The sequence below is a fragment of the Leucopleurus acutus genome (assembly GCF_964270905.1).
Source record: "Leucopleurus acutus genome assembly, chromosome: 16".
Classification (NCBI taxonomy): Eukaryota; Metazoa; Chordata; class Mammalia; order Artiodactyla; family Delphinidae; genus Leucopleurus; species Leucopleurus acutus.
In genome coordinates this window covers 66842399-66855107 of record NC_139158.1, presented here as the reverse complement: position 1 = coordinate 66855107, position 12709 = coordinate 66842399, and the positions used below count along the sequence as shown (strand labels likewise).

The window sequence follows — 12709 nt, the reverse complement described above, 5'->3', positions numbered from 1 at the left end:
TGTATGTTGTCAGACTTAAGTTGAATTTTGCATGATTAATGCTATGAAATGTATAGTAACTGTTGTACCTTTAGTGGATATTTTAGGGACCAAATAAAAACCTAGGCTTGAGACGGAATGGATGAAAGAACCGAGCACGGAACTGAAATGGCTAAATCAAGGAAAACAACAAAGGCTGAATTAGAATTAAATATTTGTTGCAAGCTGAAAAAAAGAAAAGCATAAGAATTTGATTAAAAAAATTAAGATACTAATGAATCAGTACTGCTATAATTACTCTCTGAGTTAAAGTTAAAAGCTTTTCAGGTGTGATTTTATAATTACTTCCATTTCACTACAAATTTTTGGAGGTTTATCAACAAAGTGACTTACCCTCTGTGAGGAATTAAGATTGTCTGTGTGATTAGGGAAAAGCTCAAGCGTCAGGGATGGCTGTTTCAGAATTCCTGGCATAAGATCCATATTTGAATCACTATCTTGATCTGAGATGTTACTTTCCAATGAATCAGCTATAGCATAAAGAAAAAAAATAATTATAATACCTACTACTTCCTTAGAGCAAACGTGTTTATTAAACTAGTTATGCTAACAGTCCAACCTAAGTCACTTAAGCAAAGCATTGCTTCTAGAGCAAGGGTTGGCAAAGTTTTTCTGCAAAGGATCAGGTAATAAATATTTCAGGCTTTGCTGGCTATACAGGTCTCTACTGCATATTCTTCTTTGTAGTTTATTTACAACCCTTTAAAAATGTAAATACCATTCTTAGTGTTCTGAATTTTGCCTGTGTGCCATAATTTGCTGGCTCTGGCTCTACTGAGTTGGTGCAAACAGGCTGGGCCAGAGACACCAGGCAGGGACTCAGTTCATAGAGGACAGATGGGGCCTGGCTTCTGGAATTCAGGTGGTAGATCACAGCCTTGACGTGAAGGCAAACAGCTGCTAAGACACTGACCTAGAACATGGAAGGCCCCTCCTGCCACGGACACAACTGGTCCCAGAGTAAGAGACAGAGAGGGGCCTAGAGTGCAAAATTAAGGGTCCAAATACAAAGGTGAGGAGGCTGCCTAGGTAGGCTAGGGTACACAAAAAGTCATTAGCCTAGAGATGAGATCATCAAAGTGTGATGTGCAGCATCCTATCCTATGGATGGTCTCAATGAAGAAGCTGAAGTTTTCCACCTACTGCTTGGTCAGGCACAAAGAAATGAGTTTAATTTGCAAGAAGCAAAGGTTCTAGGCAAAATAAGACTAAGAATTCAGACTGAGAAGTAATGATCACTCCTGATCCTTGAGAAGAACAGGCTTAATCACCACCTTTTCTAGGCTGAAGTTTCTCCTCCTCAGTGTTAGAAGATCAGCCAGACGCCATCATGAGGGCCTTCCAATTGCAGGATTCTCTGGGGTTCCATATAAAGGCTCTCACATGGAAACAGGGAAGCAGGTGAGAGCTTACTCATAATTAGAGAAAGAAATGAATAAACTGGAAAATAGGGCTTCTATGTACTAATCAGATTAAAAAAAGTTAAAAAATGGGCCAAAGTGGATCTCCTTTATTTAAAAATTATTATTAGAGGGCCAGTCTTCTTGTTTTTAACTACTTTCCTTTAGTTAAGAGGGGATAACATCCTGTACCTCTGCATAATCTAAAAGCTATCATGCCTTTGAAGCTGAAGAATGTCTTAGATGACTTCAGAATCTCCCCCAATGCAATATTACTGCATAAACCAGTGAATACAAAAATAGTTCCATACAAAAACTGCTCTTACTTAAGGACTCCACAGAAGAAGGAACCACAAAAGCTATTTCTGTAAGGGCATCAGCATAATACAGCACCTTCTTCTGTCCGTTGAAAATGCTAGCCCCAGCATCTTCAGAGGAAATCACTTCATCTAGGAATGAGAAACACTACATTACTGCTCTAAAAAGTGGGGAAAACCAATATCATCCTGCTTCCTGAAATTTTAACTGGTTAATAAAGTGATAATAAATAGAAGGTACATTTTCGACATGAACCAATTAATGTATAAGAAGAATAAACCATAAATGTTCATTAAATGTCTTTACACTAACTTTATTTTTTAAATTAGAAGTTGTATTTTTAAAAAATTTATTTTATTTATTCATTTTTGGCTGCATTGGGTCTTCGTTGCTGTGTGCAGGCTTCCTCTAGTTGCAGCGAGCGGGGGCTACTCTTCGTTGCAGTGCATGGGCTTCTCATTGTGGTGGCTTCCCTTTGTTGTGGAGCACGGGCTCTAGGCATACGGGCTTCAGTAGTTGTGGCACACAGGCTCAGTAGTTGTGGCATGCAGGCTCTAGAGTGCAGGCTCAGTAGTTGTGGTGCACATACACTAACTTTAAATCATAAAATCTTAATTTCATACTTTCTGAAACTACTCTAAACCAGACCACTTCTGATTAGCAGGACCTTTAGCTCATCTGTATAAGGCGGATTTAGGCAACAGTCTTTTTGGAAGAGGTAACAGTAATCAAAAGGGAGAAGACTACCACAGTCCCTCTGAAGGGAAGGGGGACAGATGTCTGCATGTGTGTACTCTTGCTTTCAAGGCATTTCCTGTCCCTGGTCTCTCTCTACTGCTCCTCAGCTTTGCTTCTGTTCCACTTTCCCCAGTGATCAGTGACATAATATGAAAGTGTACAGGCTGTTTAGTAATAGTATCTGCTCTAAGCCAGCAAGATTGAATTAACAAAAGTAACACTCCTGAGAGCTAGTATAGTTTTCAATTAAAATGGACACAATGCCCTGCCAGTAATACATAAAAGATCAACAACCTGACAAAAAACTGGGAAGAGGAAATAAACAAGTAGTTCTCAGGTAAGAAATAAAAATATGAGAAGATGCTGAAACTCAATCATAATTAAATATAGAAAATTCCTCACCTAACAGACTGGAAGACACCTAAATTGGTGAGGATGTGGCAAACAGGAAGTTTAGACCAGAGGTTAGCAAACATTTTCTGCAAAGGATCAGATAGTAAATAAGGCTTTGCATGCCATATGGTCTCTGCCACGACTACTTAAGTCTACCGTTGTAGCATGAAAGCGGTCAGATAATACATAAAGAAGCGTGGCTGAGATCCAAAAAAACTGTATTTACAAAAACAGGCATGGGCTGTAGTTGCTGACTCCCGGTTTAGATGCTGGGCAAGCACTTGTGTCTACTGCAGTACACACTGTGGTTACTGCCCCAACATCCACTCCACCCTCCCCTCCTCTACCTTGTTTGTTTCTATCAGGATCATTCCATCTCTCTTGCCACAGGGACAGGCTCAGGGTGGTCCAATCACTGCGTATCTCAGGATTTGGGGAGAAGGGAGGTTCTGAGACTCAGCTAATCTCTCCTCTTCAGACTAGTGTGGTATGTGAATGTAAAGCCTAGAACTGCCTTATTTGCACTATGAGGAAAGCCAGGCTGGGACAAAGCCAATACATGGAAAACAGAGCTAAAGAAAAACTGCAGAGAAATAGAACAGGACTGCTGATCAAATGGCAACAAAAAATGTACACTAATCTCTGGAATTTTCAGTTATATGAGGCAATAAATGACCTTCAAACTCTAAGCCAATTTGGGTCGGGTTTTCTGTTACCTGCAACCTTAAGCATCCAACTGATACATTTATACATTTATCAAACTAAAAAATGTGCAAATCCTTTATCAATTCTACTTATGAGAACTTAGTCTATAAATACACTCAAGCACATATTAAAGGTTATGTGGCAATTAAAATTAGAGCATATCCTCAAATACTTTGATTCAACCTTGGTTGAAAGTAGAAAAAATTACAAGTCACAAGTCACAATGATATTCAATGGGAAACCTTGAGAGAGTATAATCTTGTTGACAGAAAAACTTTGCTAATTCAAAGCACTGGACACAGGCATTACCCACTAGAGAGAGGTATTATTAACTTTCCAGTGATTTCAAGATTTCAAGAGCTCCCAGAACAAAAAGCACTAGCCAGGTGGTGCAAAGGCCTTAAGTTTAAACTTATACTTGCTCTGGTACTTGTTATCCTGATTACAGCTCCTCAGGAGGATTTGCAGAGATGGGCATGAATCTCTCAGAGACAGTCAGCTGTTTACTACAAAGATTTTTATATAATATCCCAAGAATGTAACTTAAATGACAGCCACAAAGTCTAAAAAACACATCTGTTAATAGAAAACTATATTTATTAGACAAAATACACTTGTTAGGAAACTGTACTGTTTGCTATAATCTAAATTTATTATAATATTGTTATAGAAAATGGAATTTGTTCACTCACACTACAAAAAAAGGAACTTATTAACCTTGTGATAATTATGCCATTAATTTTATATTAATTAACTCTGTCATTACATATGTATATAACATATACATTCATTTATATATACATAAGTATTCCCCATATTAACAGAAAATGTCTGGAAGACTATACAATTATTAAGTGACCTCCTGTGAGGATTAGAGGAAAGAGACTTTTCCATTCTATACCTCTGCTTGTTTTTTTTTTGTTTTTTTTTTTTGCGCTACGCAGGCCTCTCACTGCTGTGGCCTCTCCCATTGTGGAGCACAGGCTCCGGACGCACAGGCTCAGCGGCCATGGCTCACGGGCCCAGCCGCTCCGTGGCATGTGGCATCTTCCCGGACTGGGGCACGAACCCGTGTCCCCTGCCTCGGCAGGCGGACCCTCAACCACTGCGCCACCAGGGAAGCCCTCTGCTTGTTTTTTTTTAATAAGACTACAAACTAATAGTAATGGGCGAAAAGCCAAGAGTAACAATACAAGAAAAAACAAATGAACATACGAGTTTTACCTTGTTCAGGTCCTTCACCATCATCGCAACTGTTAATAGACCAACTGGTGGAAACATGCCCAGTCCAGCCAGGGTGTCTGCCCACATCTACCGCCCAGCCAAGGGAGAGCAAAAATTCTAGGAAATGTGGCTGAACATTTCTGGAAGACTCCACATTCTTTAAAATCTGAAATATATACCAATCATCAGATATAATGAAGGAAACAAAAGGGCGTATCAAAATAAGCTTCATAAAAATCGATTCACTTTGAAGTGTCTGATAAATCAAGCCCAAGCTTAGAATAAACTGGGGACTGTATATATCACTGTAGTTAAAAATGCATGCTTCCAAGTTAGAGAGATTTGGGTTCAAATCCTGGCTGGGCCTTGGGCAAGTTTCTTAACCCCACTGCTTCAGTTTCTTCATCTATAAAGTGAGTAATAATGATGGCTGTGAAGATTAGGTGAGATAAGAAATACAAGAAAATCCTTTAGCTCCCTCCCTAGCAAAATAATTATTGAGTTAGACATGTTTACTAAAAGTAAACAAAAAACACTAAGTCCCTGCCTTCACAGAGTCTGATTAGTGAAAAACATTACATAGGTATGTGATTATTTACTTACAAATCTTGACAAATGCTATAAAAAGTATAAACCTGTTACAAATTCAATAATTAATGAGTGGGAAAACATCCTTCTCTTAGTTCAAAGAAGAGAATGTAACCATTCCAGAAAAAAATGAAGTGACCAGAAGGGTCTCTCCTCTTCACCAAGTACAAAACTTAATTCCTGGGCCTCAGAAAGAAAAGTCCCTTGTTCTAAAACAGTGGTTCTCATGGGGGTGACTTTGCTCTCCAGGGGACATTTGGCAATGTCTGGAGACATTTTTGATATCACAACTGGTGGGGCACTGCTGGGACCTAGTGAGTAGATGCCAAAGATGCTGCTATATGTCCTATTCTATAGAACAGCTCCCATAACAAGGAATTATCTGGCCCAAAATAGCAACAGTGCTTCTGTTGAAAACCTAATGCTAGAGGAAGAAAAAGGAGGAATCCTCTACAAATTAAAAATGAGATGGGGAGAGGGGTAGTGTATCAACATCACCTGGGGAATCTCTTAAAACATAAGATTCTCTTAGCCTACTCCAGAACTTCTTTATCAGATCAGGAGAGATAAGATCCTGGAATTACTACTTTTAAAAGCTCTCCCAAGTAACTTTTGATGCAGCCAGTCCACAGATCACTGATGTAGTTGATACAATGTTAATCTATGGCAAGACCATCTGAAGGCGTAATGAAGTCAAAATATGTGGTGTGTTACGTCGAATACTTCTCAATTCACTGGGCATCATTGCCAGGCCATTATCTCTTAAACGTATCATCTCTTAAACACATCATCTCCTTGTAAGTGTACCTGTTTAGTTCATCCATATCCCTTCGTATCCTTCTAAGTGCCAGGAAACTGATTTGACTGCCAGTTCTCGTTTTCTTCCAATTAAATTTTTTTTTCAGAAGTGAAACTTTTAAATAAACAACTTGAAAATTTAGTCAAGATGCAATAAGTAAGTCAAATTCAACTTGCAGGCCACTGGCTGGCAGCTGGAAATTAATCTAAATCTTCCCTGTGACTAGGGAAGGCAGGTCTCAGCCATTCTAAAGGAGGCCTCAGAGAATCTTATTGTTTTCTAGTCACACTCAGTTCCTAGAAAGCCAAGGAAACTCAACCGGTGTAACAATGACCTCAAGGGTTTATAAAATTTATAGCATAAAAATTTACCCCCCAAATCCAGAAATCTTACCTCCTGATTTGTTTTCTGACCTGGCTTCATATAGAAAATAAAAACTGTGTCGAAGGGACGACATGGCAAGAGATCCAGATACCCAATGTCATCAAAAAATCCAGGTATCATGGAGTCAAGTGCAATAAGGTGAGGAGGTAGACGACTATTTGCAGGTTCCTATCGCCAAAGGAAGAAAGGAGAAATTATTATCTCTCTTCATCATTCTAATTATAAAAGCAATACTTGCTCACGGTTTAATAAACATTAAGTTAAAAAAAAATTATAAAGTCGCAGCAATAAGCACAACCATAATCCCAAACTACAGAAACTATTTAACATGCTTGTGTTCTTCCTTCCAGTTCTCTTATTTGCCTTTTTCTGCTGAAAGAGAGTTGAAATCTTAATATGTATATAATTTAAAATCCTATTTTCTCTATAAAATATCAAGCTTTCTAGCAAAAAATTTTATAAGTATTTTATTCTTATTCATTGCCGGTCTTAATGCAAAATGGTACAGCCATGCCCGGAGGCAATTTGGCAGTTTCTTGCAAAGCTAAACATAGTCTTACCATACAGTGAAGCAATTACATAACTTGGTATTTTCCCATATGAATTAAAAACATGCCTACACAAAAACCTGCACACAAATGTTTACAAGCAGCTTTATTCATAATGGCCAAAACTTGCAAGCAACCAAGGTGTATTTCTGTAGGTGAATGGATAAGTAGACTGTGATACATCCACACAATGGAATATTATTCAGTAATAAAAAGAAATGTGCTATCAAGTCACAAAAAGACATGGAGGAAACTTAAATGCAAATCACTAACTGAAAGAAGCCAATCTGAAGAGGATACATACTATATGATTCCAACTATATGACATTCTGGAAAAGGCAAAACTGTAGAGACAGTAAAAAATCAGGGGTTGGGTGGGGGAAGGAGGAGGAAGTATGACTAAGAAGACTACACTGGATTTTTAGGGCAGTGAAACTATTTTGTATAATGCTATAATGATGGACACATGTTATTATACGCATTTGTCAAAACCCACAGAATTGTACAACACAGAGTGAACTCAGGTAAACTATGGACTTCAGTTAATAATCCATCCCATACTGGTTCATCACTTGTTACAGATGTGTCACAACAATGCAAGATGTTACAATACGAGAAACTGTGTGTGTGGAGCAAGAGAGGTTATATGGGAGGTCTCTCTACTTTCTACTCAATTGTTCTGCAAACCTAAAACTGCTTTAAAAAATAGTCTATTAATTTTTTAAGGCATTTTTTGTTTTGTTTCCCCCCATCCTTTATCTTCTTTGAGATCCTGATCTTGCCCAGCAGGTTGGGCCATCCATGATATTTTTCAGGAAAGCATCCCCCAGAGATGGCAAGGATTACTCTCTTCTACAACAGCAAGGATCGTGAGCCTGGTCTTCTAGTCCATTATATAACATTCCTAACAAGGGTTGAGGCAACACCCTATCATCAAAAACATTACTATTTTTGCAGTCAAACAGAAGAGTATTCACACTATGAAATAAGTAAGACTACAAATAGCCTCGCATCAATTCAGGTCAGATTTTTCCACTAAGTGAATTTTATACAAACATACAAAAGAACTTCTAGTTTTCATTTTTCACTTTGAAATCATGGATAAGGAACTACAGACCTGTAGCATGCTATGATACACCTTATAGGACAAAGGCTCCTCATTCTTTCTTTTTTAAATAAGCTATCTCATCACCTTGCTCTTCTGGATGATCTTCTGATTCAGGAACATAACATGCATATATTTTATACCTCTTAACTCTTAATAACTTTAAAGTTTTTCCCTCTAGGTCTGTGTTTTAATACATTTTCTTAGAATAACTTTTGTCAATATCGCAGTTGTAACTGAGGTATTTTGGCATCATATTTGTAACTGCATATTAGAGCCACAGTCATTAATATCTATACTTGGTGTGTAGTGATCTTAATTCTCATTTACTTTAAACATTCTATTGATTCTCTTATGGCTGTCTAATTAGAAATCGTATTACCTGAGAACTGTCTTTTCCTTTCCAATGGTTTTTTTCCTCTTATTTACTTTCTTTTAATATTTCACTGACTTTCCTGGTTTTGATACTATACTGTAGTTATGTAAGATGTTACTCATTGGGGGAACCTCCCTGCACATTTTTAAAAAAAACTTTCTGTTAATCTATAATTATTTAAAAATTAAAATAGGGACTTCCCTGGTGGTGCAGTCGTTAAGAATTCGCCTGCATATGCAGGGGACATGGGTTCAATCCCTGGTCTGGGAAGACCCTACATGCCACGGAGCAACTAAGCCCACTCGCTGCAACTACTGAAGCCTGCATGCTCTAGGGCCCGCATGCCACAACTACGGAGCCCACGTGCTGCAACAACTGAAGCGCACGCGCCTAGAGCCTGTGCTCCGCAACAAGAGAAGTCACCGCAATGAGAAACCCGTGCACCTCAATGAAGAGTAGCCCTCACTCGCCACAACTAGAGAAAGCCCACGTGCAGCAATGAAGACCCAACACAGCCAAAAAAAAAATTTTTTTTAATTAAAAATAAAATTAAAATAACTTTTCATTAACTAAAAAACTCTCAGTGTTAAACAGTGGCCAAGGTAGATATCCTTTACCTCTGATTTTTAACAAAGGGTGGTTCTAGTTTCCTCATTCCCCATCTCGTTTCCTAAACAGGCTGCCATTTACTGAGATCTACATTACTGGCCCTAACTAAGTTTTTGTTTATTCATTTTTTAAAAATCAGACTGAATATTATTCTACTGAATACTGACTGTTTTATTGACTGATCTGCTAAAATAGGATCAAATTATTTTCTTAATAACTTTACTAATATTTACCAATAACTGACTCTCCTTAAGTTCCTAGGATAAACCTTACTTGGTTGTAGAAGTTAATTTGTTTAACACGCTGCTGAATTCAGTTTTACTAGCATTCTCCTTAACACTTTTGCACATATATTCGTAAGTAAAGATTGGTTTATAGCTTTTTCATGTGTGTGCTGTCTGGTATAAGTTACTAGAGATAAGCTAAGATTCATAAAATAAACCAGTTTACTTTCTGACTTTTTCCTATGTTCTCTCTCTTTTTTTAAAAAAATATTTATTTGAAAAAAGAAATATCCATTTGGCTGTGCTGGGTCTTAGTTGCAGCACGCGGGATCTTCATCGCAGCATGCAGGATCTTAGTTGTGGCATGTGGGATCTAATTCCCAGGATTGAACCTGGGCCCCCTGCATTGGGAGTGCAGAGTCTTAACCACTGGACCACCAAGGAAGTCCCTTTTTCCTATGTTCTGAACCAGGTGAGAAAGCATGAGAATTATTTCCTTGAACGCTTAAAAATTTCAAGCAGAATAGATAACATGAAAGGAAAACTTCAATCTCAGAGACAGGGCTGTTAAGGCTCTTCTTGTCTCCCTTCAGTCCATGCCTCTTCTTGTCTCCCTTCAGTCCACAGAATGTAATATTTTCTTCTAGTATGTTTTTATTTACTGCTTCTACTCTGTTCAATTTTCTCCACTAGGAATACCACTAATCATTTTTAGGTTGTATCTTTGTTCCTGGCCTTCCATATTTACCACTGTATTTCTCATTATTTTCCTCTTTCTGTTGTTTTCTTCTGCATTTTAAGAGTTTTTTACTTTTTACTCTCCACCACTAACTCGATTTTCTACAACATAAAATATTTTTCATCTACATGCTGAAATCCAAACTCAGTCAGCAATGTTCCCCTCTGCTTTCCTTAAAAGTTAAATGGCCTTTAACCAAGTAGCTGTTGGCGAGTAAGGGCAGGGGGCAACTTGTGCAATAAACAACTTCTTGCCTGGCAATCTTCAGTTGTGCTTTTCAAAACAAACAGGCTTTAGTACAAACTCTAAATCCACATTCAGGGAAGCCATTTCACATTTTTGAGGCCCTGTTTCCACATCTGTGAAATAGAGATACCATTACTTTCCTTGTAAAATTGTTTTAATGGAATTAAGAATAATGACATTATTTACCTTACAGGCTGGTTGACTTTGTACTACGTACTACATGAAGCACCTGACACGATCATAATGAGATGGATACCCTTATCACCCCTATTTATCTATTTATTTATTTATTTTTGGCTGCATTGGGTCTTTGTTGCTGTGCACGGGTTTTCTCTAGTTGCAGCGAGTGGGGGCTACTCTTTGTTGCGGTGCGCGGGCTTCTCATTGCAGTGGCTTCTCTTGTTGTGGAGCACGGGCTCTAGGTGCACGGGCTTCAGTAGCTGTGGCTGGCAGGCTCAGTAGTTGCAGTGCACGAGCTCTAGAACGCAGGCTCAGTAGTCGTGGCACAAGGGCTTAGTTGCTCTGTGGTATGTGGGATCCTCCCAGACCAGGGCTCGAACCCGTGTCCCCTGCATTGGCAGGAGGATTCTTAACCACTGCAACACCAGGGAAGCCCACCCCTATTTTACAGATGAGGAACTAAGACTCAGAAAAGTTGGGCAACTTGCCCAAGATCACATAGCTGGCAAGTAGTGATGCCAGGACATAAACCTAGACAGTCTGATCTCAGGAACTGCACAACATAAGAAGTGCTTATCCTTGTTCCTTTTTAAAAGTGGCATAGAAGAGCAAAGTAAATTGTAGCCCATACTTTCAGTAATAAAGTGTACTGGGGAAGAGTTTTAACATTCTTTTTTCTAATTATCTATAGATTTCATTAATATGTGTGATATGAGTCCTACATTACCTAGGAAAATTCAGAGGCGCATATATTATTATATTATAAGCAGTCCCCTCAGACAGAACTCTAAATATATTCATAGGAAAACTGTCTTGGAGCTCATATTATAACCTACAGCATCATGGAATTTCATTTCCTTGTATGAAGGGTAAGGTTTTAAACAGTTTGTTTTTTAAAATTCCTTCTATCTTCATAAAAATGCTTTAGCTATCAGCAGCTGAATGTTAATATATGAATATATTTACTCATAAAAGTTTACAGAAATTACCTTCAATGCTTCTAAGGACAAAAATCCAAAGTGTGAAAGGAAAAGGCGTGCTGTTTGGAATTCCTGGGCAGGAGGTGGGGGCTTACAATCTGTAATCGGATCAGGAAAACTTCTCTTCTGCAATTCCTCCTCACTTTGTTGTTCAAGGTGTATTTCATAAGCAATCTGCTGGGCCATGCCATTCCTTAATTTTTCATGTCTCTCTTCTAACTGAAATAAACCGAACATTTCATTTTTTTGGAATTATCATAAAAGTAATAGAATTAATCAAGTTTTAAATGAAAATAAAGCTACAAGCAACAAAATAAATGAAGATAATTTTCAGTGATCAACACTGAGTTTCAATTCAGTACAACCAAGAGCATACAATCAAGCAAATACGTTACAAGGTTAAAACAAATACCCAAAACATGTCCCTACAGCCTCAAAAATTGCTCCTTCATCTCCTTGCTGTAAGTGAAACCACTCTGTCTCTGCTTCCCTTCACATCGGCAAGAAAGGGGGCAGAGTCGTTGCTCTCTGCCAGATCCCTGTCCATCTTCATCCTGCAGTGATCCCCTCATGTTTTGAAGTCCATAACCATAGCATTAGTTGCTATACTCTTGGAGTTATTACCTCTGCTTCTCTTCTGATCCATCCTATTTAAAATTCCATCCTCTTTGGTAAACAGCCTGGCTTATATTCCTACAACCTCCTCAACCTTCACAACTCTTGCCATCCATGACACACTTTGTACCTCAGATGTGCTGTACTTTCAAGAGCTACAATCCTGAAATTCCTTTCCTACAGCTCACCCAAACTCCTACTCCCCCTTTACTATCACTGAGAGGCAAACAACCCCTCCCCGTATTTCCCCAAGCCATTAGCATCCTTCTGGCTTCATCTACCTCCCAACCAAAACTAAATCCCCGAATCTGACATCTTATACCCTCTTCTAAGCATATAACATGGCTGTGTTGTTCCTTATTCTTCCTTATTCACCCAGCCAATCTCCACACCATTCAAATTTTTTACTTATGCCTCTGGATACCAAGGACTTTTTTTTTTTTTTTTTGCGGTACGCGGGCCTCTCACTGCTGTGGCCTCTCCCGCTGCGGAGCGCAGG

General features: G+C 38.6%; 1 protein-coding gene across 2 annotated transcripts in view; it reads right to left on the bottom strand.

The window, feature by feature from the left end:
• The window catches only part of RALGAPB (Ral GTPase activating protein non-catalytic subunit beta), a 100366-nt gene that overhangs the window by 9632 nt on the left and 78025 nt on the right, over positions 1–12709 (bottom strand). For both annotated transcript variants that reach the window (XM_082857417.1, XM_082857418.1), the window contains exons 22-26: positions 11605–11814; positions 6598–6756; positions 4818–4983; positions 1766–1888; positions 373–509 (exon numbers count right to left, since the gene is read on the bottom strand). In XM_082857417.1, the coding sequence (XP_082713543.1) occupies positions 373–509; positions 1766–1888; positions 4818–4983; positions 6598–6756; positions 11605–11814 (795 nt within the window). The remainder of the gene's footprint in view (positions 1–372; positions 510–1765; positions 1889–4817; positions 4984–6597; positions 6757–11604; positions 11815–12709) is intronic.